This window comes from Culex pipiens, chromosome 2, assembly GCF_016801865.2.
Source record: "Culex pipiens pallens isolate TS chromosome 2, TS_CPP_V2, whole genome shotgun sequence".
NCBI classification, from domain to species: domain Eukaryota; kingdom Metazoa; phylum Arthropoda; class Insecta; order Diptera; family Culicidae; genus Culex; species Culex pipiens.
The window spans coordinates 177,100,792-177,122,676 of record NC_068938.1 but is presented as its reverse complement, the minus strand read 5'-3'; the positions used below and the strand labels follow the sequence as shown (position 1 = coordinate 177,122,676).

At 36.3% G+C, this 21,885-nt stretch overlaps 3 protein-coding genes across 3 annotated transcripts in view; 1 reads left to right on the top strand and 2 right to left on the bottom strand.

Moving 5' to 3' along the window:
- The window catches only part of LOC120423917 (MOXD1 homolog 2-like), a 395,154-nt gene that overhangs the window by 349,548 nt on the left and 23,721 nt on the right, over positions 1-21,885 (bottom strand).
- On the top strand, positions 6,894-7,892 carry LOC120423922 (zinc finger protein 891-like). The gene has a single exon (XM_039587904.1). The coding sequence runs from the start codon at positions 6,894-6,896 to the stop codon at positions 7,890-7,892; it is 999 nt and encodes a 332-aa protein (XP_039443838.1).
- LOC120423924 (zinc finger protein 2-like) lies at positions 12,300-13,430 on the bottom strand. Its single transcript, XM_039587905.1, has one exon. The coding sequence runs from the start codon at positions 13,428-13,430 to the stop codon at positions 12,300-12,302; it is 1,131 nt and encodes a 376-aa protein (XP_039443839.1).

The window sequence follows — 21,885 nt, the reverse complement described above, 5'->3', positions numbered from 1 at the left end:
CTGGCCGATGATGTCCCGGGATGAGTCCGTTGCGGAACTGGTCGATGTCATCGAGGCTGTTTTTGTTTGTTGCGTCCCCCGAAATGCGGCGCAGATTTGATCTTGTGAACATCTGAATGCGTGAACAAATATTGGGGTTTTGAATTAGAAAAAAAAATAGAGACGGACTGAATGCGAATTTTGGGACATAATTGATTAGAGAGAATTGCACATCCTGACAAAAAAATCAATGTTACTAATTTTCATAACCTCAAAAAAGCTTAGTTCCTTGACAGAACATCAAATTCAAGTATTGTCACTCTACACGTCACACGCAAGGCTCACTACATCGATCCAAAAGCTTCCCCGGATTCCCCGGTTGACTGAAACTACTTTCGCTCCAGTAAACATCTCTATCATAGAGATAGAGTGTGTGTGTGTGTGTGTACATACTACTTCAGGACTCCTCGTCCCCGCCGTTCCAACACTTGTTCAACTGTCAACGTGTACCTGCTGAAAGGTGTTCAATCAGTTCAACAACACTATCGACGACGTCTACCTGCAGATTGTCAACGGAGGGGACGTCCAGGTCAGCATCAACAACAATAATGACGTTGCAGCCGAAGGGGCGTTCTGTCTACACCGGAATGATTTCTGGAAGATGACTGCACTCTGGACTGGCGCTGTCATGCTGCTGCATACCCTCGGGGGCAAACAACTAGTGAACGGTTGTAAGCATTTTGCGACGAGTGGCGTGAATATGATTATGTTCTGAGGGAAGAGATTGTCTGATTGGTTCTCTAGATATCTCAAGCCATATGACTTCCAGTCCTGGCACCAATGCATATCGAAAACGAAGGCGTAGATTTGGTCCAGCCTATTAAAGCGATTCGATTAGCTTTACCTGGAAATTTCACTAGGTTGAATGTGGTTTAATCAGCTGGAAGTTGGTTTACGTCAAGTTCACTGGAGCGCAAATGGAAGATTTCACGCCTCGTATAAACATTGCTTGTTTTCAAAAGCTGCAATAATATCAATAAATATCTTCAACCAACAAGACCCTAGAATCAAAACCACTTGAATCTTCGACAAATTAGATATTTTTGCTTACATCACTTAATCAAAAGGGGTTCCAAAAATCAAGCCACTATCATTAGCTCCAAATGGCACCCGATTAACACAAAACCCCTCTAAATATCAACCCACCACAAATAAATACCATCCGAATTGTGGTCACTCGCTCATTTGCCAAGCTTTTCCCCCAAATTAACCAGAAAGCTCCACCCGGAAAACCGATTGCGCGTCGATTTGCGTTGATTGGATTAGGTGTAACCGCAAGGTTTAATTTGTTGTTTGCTAGCCCGCTGACAATCAGAGCCAGAATCAACACCATCGCAGTCAACCTGCTGACGTAAACCCAATCAACTAACCTAACCAAAGGAGAGAGCCCGGGCCATTAGTGCTCATAATTAATAAAGAAATTCCGGCGAGCTTTTCCCCCAAAACAAGGGGGAGAAAAGCCAATCAATAGTAGTGATGTCACTGTCAGCAGGTTTTTGTTGGTGGCTCGCTCAAATGGAACAGATTTGATTGTTGTGGCCAGAGTGGGAGGCGGTTATTATCATTGTTTAATTTCCCGCCCACCGACAACAACGCTCTACTTTTTGGGAGGAAAAATGGAGAGAATCATTCCCGGGAACGTCCGAGAACGAGATGGCTTTGTCAGTCGGAGGATGCGCTCGTCTTCTTTTTGCGATGCACTCAGTTGAGAAAAAACTGGTCAAGTTATCAATTTTTCAAGTTTTCAACAATTCAATTTGAAAAATATGAAGCTTAAATCATGCAATTTAACTCTTTTCGTATTCAGGATATTTTAAACTACTTTTTGGCAAGCCCATAACTCAGAGAAAAAAAAAGATAATAGAAAATGTTCTGAGAAAAAGTTAGCGTTAAAACAGAAGTTTCAATATTAATTATTTAAAAAACAAAACATGAGAAGATTTAAACTGTCCTGAAAATGGCAATTACTTTTTCAAGATATAAAAAAGTTTTCATTGAGTGCATCTGCAATATAATGCCTGGAAAAAATGGATTCTAAATATGGAAGAATGTCTTTTCTAGTTTTATTCATCAAAATAAAGTGATATAAAATGGTTCATTTTATATCGTTTTTTTTTATTTTGGAGTAAATCTCTAGAATTTCACAAAAAAAAACAAATTTCAAGCAAGATTTTTTTGAATTTTGGGATAAATAGAATCAAAAAATGCTTTAACTATCATCACAGTAATACTACATTATAGACTCGTTTATCCGATGTTTCGATTATCCAAAGCTTCGATTATCTGATGTTCGATAATCCAGTACTTCATTAAATCGAATCATGAACAAAAAATGTTTTTTTCTTATTTTTTATTTCCTTACTTTAAACATAAAATTTGACTTCTGAAACACCATTTTATTAAAATTTGAGTTGTTGATTGTCTTTTAGCTTTCCAAATACATTTTCTCAGTATTTCAACACCGTCATTTTTGTCGCCATCTTGGTATTAAATATTCTTAATCACTAAAGAGCATGTTTGGGGTCATATTCAAGTTCAACAAATAGAAAAAAGTAATTCGATTATCCGAAGACTGATTATACGAAGATTCGATAATCCAAAGTGTTAAGAAAGGCCTTTGGATGATCAAGTCTGGACTGAGCCACCGAAGATTTGCAAAATATCAATGCTTGAAATAATTTTGTTCTTCATCAACCCAAAGTTCAAAATTGGTAAATCATTAAAAAGTCTTAATTTCAAGTGCTTTTTTTATTTTTATTAGCCTTTTTAGTCAAGGTTGGATATCAAAAATACTTATTTTCAGGCAAAAGACATCTTTTACGCTAGAGTTGAGGACTTTGCAAAATCTGGTACCGGAGTTATACACTTTTGAAAAAATGTGAATGTTCTAATATGATTCTTTTGTAAAGTTTTCTGTTCTATTTCTAGTTATTTTTTTAAATTATTTTTTTATAAAGTGTATATCACTTATTGAATTGAATCACTTATTGAATGAGCATGAAACACTTACTTATGTCATTGTGAAATGCCATTGTGAAATGCCTATAGCAAAATTCTAGATTCAATTTTCAAAACAACCTATCCGTCATGGGTTTTTTATGCAGATAGAATCTTTGGATTTAATCTAGAATTGATTTTTCATCTGGAATGATGTTAGATGAATTTTTCGAAAATATTTTAGATTTTTTCAAAAAACTATTTTTTTCAAAAGTATTTTTTTCGGAATTAGATTTTTACCATACCATTATTTTAACCCTGTTGAAAACATCAAAAACTAAAAAAAAAATACATATTTTGGGAATTTAACTTTAAGTTAAAAAAGTGAAAATTCCTGCAACTTTGCTAAATACATCAAATCTATCAGAAAAGCCTTGATGAAACAGTAAAAAATGAATTGCAAAATGGCTTTTGATAAAAAATATTTAAGTAAAAATTCGATTTGCAAAAACCTAAAAAAATACTAAATTTTTGCCGATGTTTTTTATCGATTAGTTTTTTTTCTAAATTGGTTAGAAACTTGTTTGGACTTACCAATGATTCAAAATAGCTAGTTTGCATCTTAGGAATAAAGTAAAAGAATAGACAAAAATTTATTAACATTATACAGTTTACTCTCACGTTGTCGATATTGAAGGGACCTTCGAGAGTGGGAGTTATCAAAATATAGAACTGTAATATATAATAATATCAGATCTCACTTTTTGTGAAAAGGAGGAAAGAATTATTGCAAGAAATATTTTTACGAAAATATTTGTTTTTTTTTTGTAAGAATCTTGATTAAAATATATTTCAAAAATTAAAGCTCAAATGTCATACCTACTTTTTTTTTTTTCAAATGAAATGCTTTTTACTGTCAAAAATTTACAAAGTATCACTGAATATTGAAATAAAATAAAGTTTGGCGCTTTTATGATTGGCGGTCGACATCATAAAATTTGTAAAAAACCTCAGTGTCCATGCCGATCAAAATTTAAAAAAAAAATGTAACATTAACAATGTCTTCTAAATAGCTTCGAAATAGATTAGAAAAATAATGATGCCATATCGCCCCGCATAAATGAATTTGTTGCCAAAATTATCTCAAATTCTAAATGCAAAAAGTTTTTTGTCTTAATTTTTGAACAATATTATCAACGGTTTTGCTGAATTAGCAAAGTTATGGAAATTGGAGATTCAATCATATTTTTTCATGAAATTTACTCGGGCAAACGGTAATAATAAAGTTCATGCCATTTCAATAACAAATACTGTTAAAATAACAGAAAGTGTTATGGAATCTTATTGAAAAATCAATTTTTGCATAAGAGTTTAATAAGAGTTCATGTTATCATAACAACATTTGTATTGGTCTGATATTGGTTGAAAGCCAAAACTACTTTAGAACTACATTTTTTGTTATGGAAGAATACCTCAACAGGGATGATCGGATTAGTTGTCAAAATAACAAAAAATAATAACAAGATTTGTTCGAAGAATAACTAAAATTGTGATTAGTCTGTTATTACAATAACAATCCAATAACAAAAAAATCATTACGGCAAATAACAAATCTTGTTATAAATAACATAAAACGTTATTGGCCTAGTATTTTCAAATATCAAAAAATGTTATTCCCAAGTTATTTCCGTCTGCTCGGGTTTGTTCTTTGATAAGCTGCAAACGTAAAATTTCTAAATAATTTTAACAATTTGTATTACTATTACTAAGAAACTGAGTTTTCCCTACGCTACCAGCGAAAGAATCAACTATCCGAAAAAATAATGAAAATGTCACTCCGAGTCCTTCCCAGCTCCCGGACAAATGGCCATTTGGTCCTCCCCGAGGAGACCCAAAGACAGCCAGGGCCGGCCAGCAGACAAACAGATGCGGACATCACCAATTCTGCTGCTCCTCGAGGACTTAAGCTCGACAATTTGTGGCAGAATGGGCCAGGACAAAAAAAAAAACATTTTTTTTTTGCTGTCACATACGATGCCGTTTGTCCTCCCTCAGGGTGCCTGCCCCGGATCTTTTTCTCACTCACTCACTCACCCGGTGTGTTGGGGCCTCTGTGTGGAGGAGTGTGGTCAGCTTTGTGTTTCCTTAGGCAGAGGGAGCATCAACATTTTGGGAGGCTCGGTATTCCGGTATTCTGGCCACGAACGTGGCGTTACTTGGAACAGTGCTTTCTTTTCAAGCATTTTAGTTTTTTTTATGAACTTTTAAAAAAAATATAAATCTCTTGAAATTTTGAAATAAAAATCTAAACCAATTACCAAAATTACCAAAATTTACAAAAAATCGCCATATTGTTCCCACTGTGATTCGCCAACCTCTCTGGAAGGGCCTTGCCAAAGCTCGGCCCCTGGCGAGAATAGGAAATATGTCACCAAATCATTCATTTCCATCGCCCGTGACATGTGGACACGAACAAACTGGAGAGCAAATAACAAACATATCATCGCGGTGGATTGGGGGAGAGGCAGGTCGTTTTTTTGTTGTTGTTGCATTTGCGGTTATGAAAGAGACCTATGCGATTGTGGACGGGCGGTTTGTGGGGACAATGTTGCTTTGAATGAAATTATGATCGATGGAGGACGAGGAGCCTTGATTGGACATGTGCCCATTAGGTGGGAGTAGTGGGGAGGGGTGGTCTTGCGGAACTATTCATTATTCAGGTCAAGTCTATATGTTGGCCGAAAATGTTCGAATTCATATGTTATTTGATAAAAAGCAGTCGTAAATCGATTCAGTTTTGAGATTGAACTCTCGTTCTTAAGGTATGGTACGTATAAAATAGAATACATTTTCATAATCAATTCTACATACTCACTTACTCACGAGTTGTTGAAGGAGTCAACATTTGAAACTTACCTGAAAAGAGAAAAAGTAAAAGAATAATTACAAATGAGTTGGATACGTTGCTTAAATGTTTAAATAAATTTGATAATGCAACGTTGCGTGACATCCTGCAGTAATACAGCCAATGCAAAGTCACTTTGGCTCGCGAGATTCATTATCTCCGCTTGAAGTGCATGTTATTTGAGAATTATACTTTCATTGAAATAATTAATTCATCCACTCATTCCACTCAAAAAAATACAGCTGGATTTCAAATAAAAAACTGACGTTCCCCACATTGATACACTTATATTGTACGCGCAACACAATACTACTTCGGTAACGTAATTAATCTGATTTATTCAGTTTTAACGCGTTTTGACACATGGTGGTCGTGGTTAAATTAATTCGCACCTCCCCCCATGGGCACATTGGTACCACACTGTCAAATTCCCTTGCATCGACTTAAGTCCATTTATCATCTCTCGGTGTCTCTCTGTGTAACAAGGTGCACCCTCAGAATAACACGATCCAATTAAGGTTCCAACCTGAACACCACAGAAAATTACAATTTCAAATGCTGGCCACAGCTCGTTTTGAGTGACTGCTGAAACGCCGATAAACTACCCCGTCAAATGTTTGTTTGTTTTTTTTTTCGGCTAGAGCAGTCATTGAAATTCAAACTTGGTTTTAAAATGGTTAGTGCTTGTTAGTGTGAGTTGCATTTGAAGGGTTAGTGGCGCTAAACCATAAACTGAGTTGTAAATTAAGTTCTGAAATTAGTTTAATCTTTGAAACTTTGATAAAAGTAAACTTTAATTTCTCATGACACTTTATCGAGAGTACCTAGAAGGTAGACATATTGTAGATTTCATATGGCTTGAGTGACATTCAGATCTGTAGGTATACGCCAAAGAGGTCGAACTAAAGTACCTACATTGATCACCGTTGGTATATAAACTGTGTCATTCGGCAGATCATCAACAGTCTTATTACTGAATCCAAACTACCAGCTAACACTAAACAACATAACAATGACATTCATTACGGAAGACAAACCCGCCAAGCCGGAACCGTTCTGCTCGTTCTGCCTGCGGGAACGTCCTCAGAACGTCGAGTTCTACAAGCACGTCATCGGCGCATCCCAGGAAATGTGCGGATCGCTGCAATCGATGCTGGGCTACGACTTCAACCTGTCGAACTTTGCCATCTGCAAGCCCTGCTGGAAGGTGATCCAGCTCATCCAGGACTTTCGGCTGCGATGCTTCAAGGCGAACGAGGTCGTGCAGCGAATGACGAAGGGGTTGAGCAACGACGTCGACGACGGATGGTTCTCGGCGAAGAACCTGGCGACGATCGAGAACGTTAGGATGGGCGTTCAGGATCAGATGCGCCACATCGAGAAGATCAACGTTACGAGGAGGACGCTGCTGTTGGACGATTCTACGGAAGAAATCGAAGATCGTCAATCTTCGATTGAAGAAGAGTCAATCGAATCGGAAATTACTATTAGTGAAACAAAGATCGAATCTTCTGATGACAACGTCGTTACACCAGTCAACACTGAATCCATCCACCAGTGCACCATCTGCTTCGAGCGCCTTCCATCCCTTGATGCCCTGAGTGATCACCTTCTATCGCATCCCACCAACGATTCCGTGAAGTGTAAAATGTTTTGCGACATGCGTTTTACCAGTTGCGAAGCCAGGGCTCAACATTCGCGAGTTTGCGCCGATAGGCCGCGAACGTGTACGGTTTGTGGCATGTTATTTCCCAACAGGGATATGGTGCGCCTCCACTGCAAGGAAGCCCACCCGGATGAGAGCTCTTTTGCGTGTGGGACGTGTGGTAAACGCTTCCGGCGGAAGGGTACCCAGCTAACTCACGAACGGATTGCGCACACCGAATATCGACGGATTTATCCGTGCGCAGTGTGTGGCAAGATGTTTGGATACCAGGAGCAAGCTCGAGCACATGCTCATCAGATGCATTCGAAAGAGATTGTCTCCAGAAGTAGTCTTTTGGAAGAATAGAATATTTTATGAAAAATGCTTTTGTAAATAAATAAAGTCATACTGCTCAAAAATTAAATCTATTGTTTAAAGTGTTTTTAGATTAGATCGCTTCATGAAATTTCTCATTATCATGGTATCAAACTTCATGGTTTTTGATTCTTTACATTAAAATTATCATCTCAACATAGTTGGCTCAATTACAATTGATTAGATATTTTCTAAAACATTTTTTTTCGGTAAATCAATTTTCTTGGTCATGTCTTCAACATAATATCTACATTCCAAGGGAGCGTTCTTTTATGACGTACTCCACACAAAAAAATAAAATTTTCATGTAAATAATGTTACTTTTTCGCAATTCTGCTTAGAATTTTCAATATGGCTTTAAATTTCACTAAAAATATACTTTTGTGATTTTTTCTCAAAATCCGTAATTTTTTTAATGAGTTTAAAATGTTTTAGGGGACACGACTTCGCTTCTTTTATGTTTTTTTTAAATAGATTTTTGTAAAAAAAATCTTGTACTTAAAATTGTTTGACCACATTTTTTTCTAAATGGAATTGCAATCAAAAAGTACTTTACATTTTTTTGATCAAGTGCACCATTATCAAAATAAAGCAATTAAAAGTTAAATAATGTCCGATAAAATTCGTTTTTTTTTTGCTTTTGAAAATGGTGTCCATTCCTAAAAATATTTTTTTTTTTCGAAAAGTTTCGAAAATTTTGACAAAGAAACATTCAAGATTGGATCACTGGTTGCTAAGATACAGCGGATATAAGAAAATGAAACAGGATAATTGTTTTCTTAAGTCTCACCCAAACAATCCTCCATTATCTAATGTCGATATCTCAGCATTTAAGGGGTTACATACATGTAGAAAATCACAATATTTCATATTTCAGAAAATTTATTAAATCAACCTAAAAGATGATTTTCAATCACTCCTGAAAGTTTCATGCAGTTTAAATTTGTGCTCAAGTCAACCTCTGACATTTTTGCCGATTTACATGTATGTAACCCCTTAATGGTCAAATTTTCAATGTTGAAATATGAAACATTCGTGAAATTTTCCGATCTTTTCGAAAACAATATTTTGAAATTATTTGAATCAACACTATCAGCTCAAAAGAGCCAAACAATCAGTATTATTCGCTTTTGAATTGTTTGTTATTCAATGTTTCTTTTACAAAATTGCAAAAAAAATCTGAAAATTTTCGAAAAATAAATAAAGGACAATCGTGGTCATAATTTTTAAAGTAAAAAAAAACGGAATTTTTCTGGCAAAATTTATCTTTGAATGGCTATATTTTGAAAACACAGGGCACTTAATAAAACAAATTTTAAAGTTTTCGATTGCAAATTCGATTTAAAAAAAATTACTTTAAAAAATCTTGAATAATTTTTTTTTTTCATAAAAAGAACTTTCTAAGACTGGTACAAATTTGATTTAAAGTTTTTGTCACCCCTCTCCCCCCTCCCCTTCAAAGTCGGTCTGAAAAGTCAGAGAGCAAAAAAAAAACTTTTTAATGTCAACAAAAATTTATGTGCAATTAGCTGAAATCAATAGAAAATACATTCCCTTGCGTTTAGAATTATTTTTAGAATGTTTGGGTTTATAATAAAAATCTTTTGAATTTTTGTAATTTTTTGACGCACAGTACCACAAACAGTTTTTTTTTCGGTTAGATTTTTATTTTCGTCAAATCATTTTTTTAAACTAATGCTTGCAAAACAACTGAACTAGTGCAAAATGCATTTTAAAATACTTTTTTCATTCAAATTTTCAGACTATGGCTTGTTATCTAATTTTTTTTAAATTTCTACTTCAACTTCTACTTCTACTGTTGTTATCAGAGTTATCTCCTTTTTCTCCATAACTCCATGGCAGCAACAAAATAAGATTCACAAATCACAAGATTGTAGCCCATCACTCAACTCTCAGCTCTTGTAAACTTTTCCCGAAAGGAACGCCAACATCAGCACTTTTCTTTTTATTATTTGAATTTCCCGCAGCTTGCGATTTCCCCAGAAAAATATAACCTTCCCAGTTTTGAAGAGCTGCTATCAGCCACGAAAATCTCCAGTATCAGCCATTTTCTGGCGGCGCCCCCGGCTTCCGGCGAAAATCTTCTTCGTTTTTCCGGCTGGTTTGAGGTCGCTTCGCGAGGGAGTGTCAGTTTTTTTGTTGCTGCTGCCACCCCGGTTCCGGTGACTAATTTCCAGCGTTTTTATTACGTTGTCATTTACACAGAAAACGCATTTTCTGCAGTTTTTAAAACTCAAACATAACAAACATTTAAAAAATGAGCAAAAGAAGTCGAAAGAGAGAGAGAGAGAAGGCAACTCTCTTTCACTCTCGTCTCGGAAATGGTTTGTTGCTTTCATTAAATAAATGTGTTCAAAAACAAACGACTAAAGTAATTAACATTTTAATGTGTTTTATTTTCGGTGAAGCGCAACACACCGCGGAGAAGCTGACTCTGACTTGCTGCTGGGTTGGACCTTAATGTGCGCCGTCTCTTTTTGCCACACTTTAAGGTCGCGGTTCGAATCCCACCACGGCCGCGGTATCAGTTTTCAGAGATCGAATAATTAAAGCACCTTTTTTTCGGGCGTTTGCTCGCCTTTTGTTTTTTTCATTCACCGGTTTGTGTATTGTGTTGTCTGTGTGTGTGTTTGTGATGTTTTTTGTTGTTTTCATGTGCTCATTAAAACGGAACCGCAGCAGTGTGGAAAAAGATAGCAACCCTCTTGGGGGAAGGGCGTGGCCTATGCCACGTTGGAAGAGGGGAATTTTTTTGGTGGCGTTCGTTGTTTCAATAAAGGAAGGTAAACAAAAACATGATTTTGATATTTTGGCCAAATCAACTCTTTCATTAAGGCTAGTTAACATTTTAGAAAAATGCGTTAAATTAAATTTGTTAACAATGTGTAAATTTGAAAGGTTAAATTAACCGCATTCAATGTGTAACTCAACCTTAACCAGAAAAGTGGTATATTTCTACATTTTCAGAGCTAATATTACACATTTTTTCGTAAATAAAAGATGTAATATACAATAATGATTTTTTAACTGTGTCTACCCAAATTGTTATATACATAGATGATATTTTATGAGTAATTATTCCCGATCAAGAAGTGCTCTTTTTTTTGCAAAACATTTAACATACAAAAAAAATGACAAAATATTTCAAGGTTGAAGTGCGCCGATTTCAAATTTATATGGAGATTTTCATAAAAACTAATGATGCAAAATGTTATTTTTTGCGTAGGGATGAAATTGCAAAAAAAAAGTCACAAAACAAAAAAGGCAAATTTAAAAATTTCTAGAAAAAAATCAAGAAATTGTAAAAGATTAATCAATTTTCAAAATGAACTGAATTTTTATCTCAAAATTTCAAAAAAAAAATATCAATAACATTCTAAATGAAATGTTATTTTTCAAACTACATAAACAATGTTTCTTCAAATTTTCTTGTACTCTAGAGTTACCCTTTTGAGCTAAAATATTTAAAACAAGAAAATTTTGAAATCGTCTTTTTTCAAAAATATGTAAGATCATAAATCAATAAGATGTTCTCGAGATCTCCTGAAAGTCTATCAGAAAATCCCTTTTCAATTTTCATGATTCAAATAAATTCAGCTAGATTGGTTTTTCAATGTTGAAAAAAAAAATAGATTTTGTATCAGAGTTCCTGCTTTGGAGATGCGAATTGCTTCAAACAAGGTTTAAATCAAGGTTGTTAACGAATAAAACTATCTAGGCTCGATAACGATAACGATAATTCTATCGGCGATTATCTTATCACCGAAAATTGACGGTTACTCATTTTTTAAATCATTCTGAAATCGATTTATTCAACCATAGCCTGTTAAATTTTCAATGCTTTTACTAAGAATATATTTTTAAAAATCTAAGATTCAAAGTAAAATATGTTCTCGAAATGGTTCACAAAATACTGTTTTTTACAAATTACCCTATTTTTAAATACTCATATTTTCAAAATATTCAATACGAATCAAAGGATGTTTTTTATGTTTTTTTTTACTTTTTCAAAGTATTTTTGAAAAATGCTAATATTTTCACAAAATACCGTATTTTTCCGAAAATACCATTTTTTTTTTATTTGCAGTATGGGTATTCAACGACGCAAAATTGTGTATGATATGAAGCATACACAAATTGAATGTATGTATAAAGCATGCAAAATTCCGCAAATATTGCATATTTTAAAAATATGAGTATTTTTGAAAAGATACATTGCTTATTTTGAAAATTTGAGTATTTTTGAAAAAAAATCTAATTCGTGAAAAACCCAAAAAACTTATAAAAAGTAAAATAGAAATAATAAAATTTTTAGTATTTTTTTTAGATTCCTTTATTCATGCAAAACGTAAACAACCAAAAAGCTAATATGTCAAATTAAGGTTCATTCACAACTGTCGCCGCAGCCTGATCGGCATGCATTTTCTTAAGATGATTGGTAAGAGACTGCTTGCACCAGTACTTCATGGGACATAACTGGCACACAAATGGTTCCGATGTTGCGTGACTTGACATGTGCAAAGTCACCGCGTACTGCTGCTTGAACATCTTGCCGCACACTTTGCACGGGAAAATTCGTGCATTTTCCGAATGCTGGCACCGCTCGTGCGTTCGCAGCTCAGTTCTCGTCTTGAAGCGCTTGCCACACGTCAGGCAGGCAAGGTTGCGGGCGTTTTCCGCGCAGATCCTCTCGTGATGTGCTCGTCTCGGTTCACTGAAGAAGAGTTTGTCGCAGTTCTGGGTACACTGGAAGGTGGCAATGACTCCGTGCTTTTTTAAATGCCTTTGCAAATGCTTCGGCGAACAGTCGGAAGATGCAATTCCCATGTGATGAACACAAAAGGGACCATGACGGTTGAGTCCTTTTTTGGACTTGAACATCCTGTGACATTGCAAACACTCGTGCTGAGCCGAGCGAGCTTCGTCCATCTCGATGGTAGCTGCAACTTCTTGTTCAATCGATGGTTCTTGTGTTTCCGAATTCTCACTTCTTGCATCGGATGAATCCACCTCGTCACCTTGATTGTTGTTCTCCCCTACTGCAACTTCGTCAGCAGAATCGTCCAGTACAAGCACCCGCTTCGTAGTGTTGATCGTCTCGATATGGCGCATCTGATCCTGAACGCCCATCCTAACGGTCTCGATCGTCGCCAGATTCTTCGCCGAGAACCATCCGTCGTCGACGTCGTTGCTCAACCCCTTGGACATCCGCTGCACGACCTCGTTCGCCTTGAAGCATCGCAGCCGAAAGTCCTGGATGAGCTGGATCACCTTCCAGCAGGGCTTGCAGATGGCAAAGTTCGCCAGGTTGAAGTCGTATCCCAGCATAGATTGCAGCGAGTTGCGCATTTCCTGGGATGCGCCGATGACGTGCTTGTAGAACTCGACGTTCTGAGGACGTTCCAGCAGGCAGAACGAGCAGAATGGTTCCAGTTTGTTTTGATCTGGTAAAGCAAAGGTTGGAGAACTCTGCTGGTTATCAATAATAGTGTTGGTGCAGGTAGCCATTTTCAGTGCGTTGCTGAATTTGCTGTGTGGTAATAGTTGATGAACACATCAGCTTATATACCATTATTGGACTCGAAGGTACTATTAATGCCCTAAAACGATGCTCTGAAGGTTACCTGTATGAACATTGTTGACTGTTATTCAGCTCAAGCTACCTATGAGCTTCTGAATCATCACGATGAACCATTCTTATTTGATGTACCTTAGCCTGATGTACTTTGCCAACATGATCATGAAAAGTTTGAATAAATTTAATTTCCGATGTGTAATAATCCAATATCAAATATCCATGAAATACCTTTAACACTTCATTCCACAATCCATCCCTATCACTACCAGACAAACCCAAAACTCAGACCAGAAAGGTGAAGGAACCCACGTCACCACGTCTAGCCGGTTATTAGTTCAAATTAGTGCAAAATCCCAAAATTAGATAATTCTATAATTTGCTTTCCTTTTCCCTCATTCTCGCTGTCCAGCTCAGATGACCTGACTCAGCCACAACTCCTCGCTTATTCCGTGACACATCCCGGCAATAAAGCATCCCCCACCCATTCCAACCAACCAGCCAGGTCGTCGGTCGGTCAGCCCTGGGACACAAAAACAACCGGTCATCATGGTTCTCATCACCATTCATGCTGACACCGCTGCAGCATCACTCAAAACCAGAAGCCAAGTCAACGTGAACCGTGCCAGATAAAGCACCAGGACGGAGCTTTTCCACCACCCTCCGTCGGGTCGTTGTCACTTCCGAAAAAGGCTAGCCTTGCTGTTCCTCGGAGGCGAAGGCCGCGGGTCTAGCGAGAAGGGAAATAGACAAAACTGGAACTATTGCTGTGGATCTTTGTGAGAGCGGGACTGAGCCGCATTAAAAACTCGTTCAGAAGGGTGAATTGGGTCAAATAAGTTTAAATTTGTTTGGTTATGTATTTGTATTTTGCATTTTACCCTCAAGTTAATTTCAATTATTCCATTTATATATTTTTGAACATTATTTAGACGAGTAAAAATTTTCACTTCCCGGGCAGACGTTAATAACAAAATTCATGTCATTTCAATAACAAATATAACAAAATTTGTTATTGGTCTGATATTGGTTGACAGCCAAAACAACTTTGGAAAAAACATTTTTGTTATGGAAGAATACCTACAACTGTAATTAGGATGATCGGATTAGTTGTTAAAATAACATAAAATAATAACAAAGATTTTTTCGAAGAATAACTAAAAATGTTATTAGTCTGTTATTACAATAACAATCCAATAACAAAAAAATCATAACGACGAATAACAAATTTTGTTAAAAATAACATAAAATGTTATTGGCCTAGTATTTTCAAATATAAAAAAAATGTTATTCCCACGTTATTTCCGTCTGCTCCGGTTTACCATTAATCATCCACTGATATTATCAGTAAAAAAATCTTAACACTTTTATAACGAAATTTTCTGAACATGGTTCAATCCAAATAAAAAAAAAATGTTCAGGTAGATCTTTCAATATTACTCTTAAGCAAGATGATTAGCATCAGCGGTCCATTAAAACATATTTATCAAACATAAATAACATTTTATATGTGCAAATAAATATTCGGGAAGTTAGATTTTAGAAATAAAGGATACTGCAAATGACCGATTCTTCGTCTCCTTTTCAAAAAAAAATCCAAGTTTTCTACAGCGTTTTGGCTGTAGTGGCAAAATAAAAGAAGAAACCCCCCAATGTTATTACATATTTGGAAAGATAATTGATTTTCCTACAAAGAAATATCATGTAGAATGAACCATATAGTACCTGTGCTTCCCCTGAAATAAAAATGTAGCGTGACGGGACAACATCGTAAAAATGGACTTTTAAAAGGCACACTACAAAAATCGCTACAGTTTTGCCAGTTTGATTTTTAGAAACTTTTGCTCTTCTACACATTATCACAAATTAAAAAAAAACGAATCTTTTCTCCTTGAACTGAAAGAATTGGATGAAATTTGAGTTTTTGCCAGCCATTTATTTTCGTGACGGGACAACGAAAGGAGCAGATTTATGAAAAAACTCCTCTCCCGTACAATGGCTTGCAGACCACTTTTGGTCAATGTTCTTGGCTTTTAAGATAAGAAAACGCATTTAAAGCACATTGCAATTATTGCATCATAGTAAAAATGATTTTTTTCATATTAAAAATCATGTTGAAAATTGAAAAATGTGACATTTTGGTGTAGCTTCGCTAAGAATCGGTCAAATATGGTCCAAAAAATCAGGTGGTATTTTTTTAACTTTAAATTTTGTTGGATTTTTGAGTGCAATCGGCTGAAAACAATTTAAAAGTTATTTATTATCATTAGTCAATTCAAATATATTTTGAGATTTTATGAATTTTAAATGTATAGTTCTGCAAAAAAAACTCAACAAAAAAAATTTTCTTCAAATTTTTTTTTTTAAATTTATTATTGCAGACCTACTGTAGTGTCATTTAATGCATTTTCCATGTTTTTTGCATTGAAATATTGAAATTCCAGCTTTAAATTTTTATTGTTTTTTTTTTATGCAAAAAAAAATTATCAAAACCCATTATAAAAGCTTTGCTAACTCTTCAGGTAGACTTATTAAGCTGGTGCTCATGATTATGTAAAATGTAAATATAATAAATCATGCTTAGCTAATAAAACGTTTCTTTATTCTATTTCAATAAATTTTAAAATACAGCCTGTTATTTGTTAGTTCTGTTGTTTTTTAATAATCGTCTTCAATTTTTGTAAAAAAAATACAATTTGAGCTATTTTCATTTTAAATGTAAAGACTGTTGTAAAAAAAACCTTCAGCTTTCTTTAGTAAAAAAGGCAAAAAAAGATTACTACTTGAACTTCTTTGAATAATAAATATTGAGGTTAAAAAAGGTGTACATTAGGAAGATATAAACTATCCACTTTACAGGCAATTTCACGACGAAAATGTTTTATGATAGAAATTCTTGAAGACGACATAAAAATACAATGATACTGTTAACGTTTTTTTTTTTTTTTGAGGAAAAAGTACTCATAATAATGAGGCGCAATTAAAAAAAAGTGCAAAAACTGCAGGTTTAAAATGGAATTAAAGTAATTATTGTTTTTTATGTAAAATTGTACCGCAACGAACGTTTAAAAGTTAGATTATGTTTTTGAGGTAATTTTTATCAATTTATTTGCAAAATAAACTACTGAAGTTTGGATTATTATGCACACATCGGGCCGATGACCTCATTTAAAGTTGTACTTTTATCACATGAAAGATTTTACTTAAGAGGCAGTATATGTAGATTCTGCTCGGTTTGTTCTAGGGGTCGTATCGAGGTGCTCCGATTTGGATGAAATTTTCAGCGTTTGTTTGTCTATGCATGAGATGAACTCATGCCAAAGATTAGTGCGCTGACCACGGGGACGCGCTGTCTTGTTTTTGCATGCTCATTTTCATTTCTTTTGTGTCGCTGTTTGTGTGCTTGGGTGCATGTTATTATATATAGGTGATGGGATTTTATTAAATGATCATTATATTGCATTATTATATTTAATTGATTATATAACCACACTATATTTTACACTTAACACATTATACAAAACACATATGAAACTGTAAACAGGAGCGTTTGGTACGGTATGTCCACGCATCCTTCCTCCCCTGTAGGTTCTGTGAAATGTGATCCGTTCTCAGAATCCTCTCTGCGGTAAACACAACGTAGTAGGGCTGGCCGCTTTAATTTTTGCAATGCATTTTCGGGTGTTCTCGGATGTACTGCAATTATTAATAATGACAAGAAAAGTACTTGGGGCGTAATCTAATCACAAGACTTTCCAGCATGCTTTCATCGGACTGGCTGCGTTTGTGTTAGATTAGATTAGATTAGAAAAAGTACTCATAATAATGACTTAACAACTGTTCTCAGTGTCAGACGAGCGATTCTCTCGATTTTTGTATTTTTAAAATAAATTTCTATATTTTCAAATTTGCCATTTTGCATCTTATGTTTTAACATGCTAATTTAGGGGCTCTCCAATTGAGGGCATTGAGAAAGGATCGATTTTTAGTTTTTGACAAAAAAAAAATAAGTTTTGATTAGGATTATTCAGCCAAAAATAGGTCCTAAGAAAAAAATAAACCCTTTTTGAAATAAACTTTTTTTAAAACTCGATTTTGACAAATATTACCAAATATTTTTTTTTAATTTATTTTTTTGATTTGTTAAATCATACAAAAGTGCCAAGTTTTGAGCTTTATTGTACGGTGTAAGTGAAGTTTTTTTTGCCAAACCATGGTAAAAAAAATGTTTTTTTTTTAAGTATTCAAAATTTATCAGAATAGCATCAACAAATGCTTCTTCAGGTTGAAATTATCAGAAAAAAATAACTTCTTATTTTTTTAATATTGTCTATTTAATTTGTTGACTTTTTGAAATTCAAGTCATGCTTAGAAAAATGAAGTGAATTTTCTAATTTTCTCGGAGATAAACAAGGATGGAAACCACTATTGAAAAAAAAAACAAAAGGATAAACAAATTCTGAAAAATCACTTGAGTACATTTTGAATCGATTTTTCATCCAATAATGATTTTTGCAGGCTTTTTCGGGTTATTTTTTTACATTTTTATGAATTTATTTTTATAACAATTGCAAAAGAATTTAAATTTTAACTTTTTGGAATTAAAAGAAATTAGTGAATGTTTAACTTTTCTCACGAATTATTTTTTTATTTTGTTTTATTTTCTTTATTTTATGTGATTAAAATGAACATAACCATGGTTGACTGTCTAGTGATTTGCTACTCCTTTATTGTTAGATCATCTGAAGTTAAAAAAAGAAGACTCCTATTTTACTAGTCAATACCGGCGCCATCCCAAGAAGCCTACAGTTCATCGAAGCCTCCCAGGCTGCGGTGATATGGGAATTAAACAAAAATACACTTGAAAATACTCGCACACAGGTGTTCCAATATCCAGTGCGTGTAATTTTTCTCCACGATGACCCAAACTGTCATTGTCGATGATTAGAAAGGACTTTTTTAAAGTTTAAATTTAATCCTTTTTATCATTTAAAACAATAATTCATGAGTTATTGCAACACAAATACCTTTAAATTTCTGCAAAGTCTTCACCAACCCCAACGTCCCCAGCTTGCTTCACCGTGCCTCTAACTGGCCATGACTCCACGCCGTGGTCCCTATTCTTCCGCTTCGGTCTGTGATCCACCGCCGCGGACATTGTCCCGCTTCTATCCTGTTCCGCTCACAGCAACAGACACAACAACACGTGTGTGTGTGTGTGTGCGGTAGTGACGTCGTGGCCATTCGTATCCTCCGGTTGTCATCAAACGGGACATGAACGGAACGACAACCGGCGGGAGCGAGGTTTCCTTTCGGGACGGCCAGACTGGCAAAAACAAAACAAATCAACTGAAGTAGTGTGACGGGAAGGAGGAAGACCTGAGGGGGAGGGTCGGACTTGGGGGCGTTCCGCTTGCGGCCAAATGGCAATGACACGAAAATATTATTATTTGTGGAGAAAACAGAATTCCTAGGGGACAAGTGCTTAGAGGGGACATGATTGTTGGTAGTTTCCGTTAAGGTTTGAGGTTAGAATTGAGGTCTTGTTTCAAGCTGGACTGCGGAATTGAATTCTGGATTCTCTGAATTTGTCGACTTCGACTTCAACTCCAATAATTCCAACAAAGACACAAGTCTATTGAAACAATATGCCAGAAACAACCCTACACCGTCAAAATCTGCCAGCAAAAAACATCCGAAAAACAAAACACCCAAAAATTCACACACGTCGCCGTCACCGCCATTCTCGACGTCCGCACTCATCTCTCATGACAGTTGTCTCATTCACGATTCCGCTGCGCCTGTTTATGATGGCAATTAAACGTGACACTTTCGACAAGTTTTAGGGGCGTCGGAAGAGCTCCCAGCTCTCGGTGTGTTGTTTTCGGTTTGATGACGAGAATGGATTACTCACCTCCCAGCACTTCTAAATGCGGATTTTGGGGAGTGGACACCCACGCTACCGAAAAAGGGCCAGCAAAACAACAATTTCCAATAAAATAGTGGAGACAAAAAATCGTCAAATTGACTGTCGTCGCCAGTCGGGGATGTCACAGTGAAAATTGTGAGCTAATTTTTAGTTGAATCTTGGCAGAGCTTGTTGTGAGCAACTGCTGAGCTCTGGCGAGCTCACGGTGGGATACATCTACAAAACATATTGCTGTTACCCTTTTAGAAAAGATTTATCAAGCTCTCAAAACAGTATCTGTTCAACATTTGTGATGATAAGCATTTGAGCAGTGATGCAAATGAGGAGCATTGACGAGCTCGCAATGAGCTATCTTGAGAGCTCGTGATTGCTTATCCATTTTGGAGTTGCTCATCTTGATGAAAGAGCAAATTATCTTTTTGAGGGCTTGAGAAATGTTTGTCTTGTTCTTTAACGAACATCTGCTTGTCATTTTGATGATCGTTTTTGAGCAGTGATGCAACTGATGAGCTCTGAAGAGCTCACAAGGGGTTTACTTAGTGAGCTCGTCATTAATCATTTATGGTAATGCTGCTCATCTTGATAAAAGAACAGAAGATTTGTTTTTTGAAAGCTTGAGAAAGGTTTGTCTTGCTTTTAAATGTGTTTTTGCTCTTCAAAGTGATGATCAGTTCTTGAGTAGTGATGCAACTGATGAGCTCTGATGAGCTCTGACGAGCTGAGCGCAAGCTCGCGAGCATTTCAAACTAAATACTTCTTTTTCACAGTGCCTCACTACAAACTTGCCCTCATCGAAGAGCAACCAGGACGCCCCGGACACAACTCGGCTCAAAATCCAGCTCCCCGTTTTATGGGCGGACAGATGGCGTGTGAATTATGACCCCTGACGACGACTACTGGCTGCTCCTGTCGCCAACGTTTGACTGTGAAGTAATTTGAATCATTTACGGTCATAAACCCGGACGACAACAAACGGGGGTCTCCCCCGGACAGGACATCCCAAGGTATTCCGGTGCGAATCCTTGTTATGAGGTTTTCGCACTATAAAAAAACGGGGCAGGTTCTTTGAAGCTCGTGAGCAACAGTGAGAAACAAAAAATGCTTTCGTTCTTGATTAGAATTTCGGTCGCGTCAGCCAAGGATCATCTCCGGGAAAGACAAATACGAGGAAGGGGAGGTGGGAGTGCGGACGAGAGGAAGTGGAAAATTAATTACGGAAACGGGAGAATCGGTCCACGTATCGATACGATCGGGAATTCAGGGGTTCGCGGAACCGAGGGAAAGAGAGGAAATCTGTGCCATGAATAGCAATGAGTTGCTTTGAGGGTGATGCTGTGGACCGGATGGTCGACACTGGAGCATCCTATCGAGTTTTTTTTCGCCGGAAAGGAGAACGACAGAAAGGATTATCGTGAACGGAAGCGATTCGCTTTCCTTTTTTGTGTGAAAAGCTTGGAAAGGTGTTTCGATCAGGGTCGTTTCAAGGGAGGAATTCAACGAATTAGAAGATTTAACATTCCAGTTATTTTAAAAAATGACTATGAAAGCATATTTTTCAAAAAGAAAACTGAAAATCTAAAGCTCGAGAAAACATCCAAGTCCAACCCTGACAAAACGAACCTTAATCACAAGGCCGATTGTCGCCGGAAGCCACGAAGCTTATCGGAAAATTAATACAGCAAGAAAGTAATTACGAAATTGACTAAATTGCTTCAAAGGCTCATAATCCGGGGATTAATATTCCTGTGGTCGTTTCACGCTGTCGAGGAATCTCTAAATAAGGAGGGGCCATCCAAGAAAAACGTGACCAAATGATTGCTACCCGACTTGCGGACTTCTTCAAATCCATAAATTAAGACAGCGCAACCAAACCCCATGATGTCACCAAAGACGTCACGATTTCGTCTTCGAAACGGAACACTTTTGCAGCTTCTGGCGTGGCGTAATTGATGGACTTTGCCGGTAGCTTTTACAAAGAGATGGATGGCGAGAGCTTCAAAGCTCTCGCGGAAGCTCGCCCGGCGAAGAGATTCGTCAATGAAAAATTGTACCTTTCCGCGCACGTACGTGAGCCGAAGTGCGTGGGATGGGGTTTGAGTTTCAAACCTACACACACTCACTTGGCGTACGTACCTTGGTGCTTCCCTATTATTCATCTGTCGAGGAAAATTAATGATAACTGCTGCCAAACGCCACAAGGTTCGTTGCACGCGAATCCCTTGGTGTTCATTTTTCATTGAGGTAAAGGGAAGGCACATGGAAGGTGTCTTTGTCTGGATTCAGAAGAAAAAGGCTGATTGCAAAAAAAAAGTTTAAAGCTATTTATGTATGTAATTTCCATCGAAAATGTTTATTATTTCCTGATGATAGGAATTCAAAGAACAAACAAGATTAATAAAAAAGTTTGGTTTTGAATTTTCCGTTAGCATTCTGCAATTTTTTTCCAGGCTTGAGGTTTT

Bases quoted from the DNA above. Each gene is read 5' to 3' on its own strand.
- LOC120423922 (XM_039587904.1), top strand. From the start codon at position 6,894: ATGACATTCATTACGGAAGACAAACCCGCCAAGCCGGAACCGTTCTGC.
- LOC120423924 (XM_039587905.1), bottom strand. From the start codon at position 13,430: ATGGCTACCTGCACCAACACTATTATTGATAACCAGCAGAGTTCTCCA.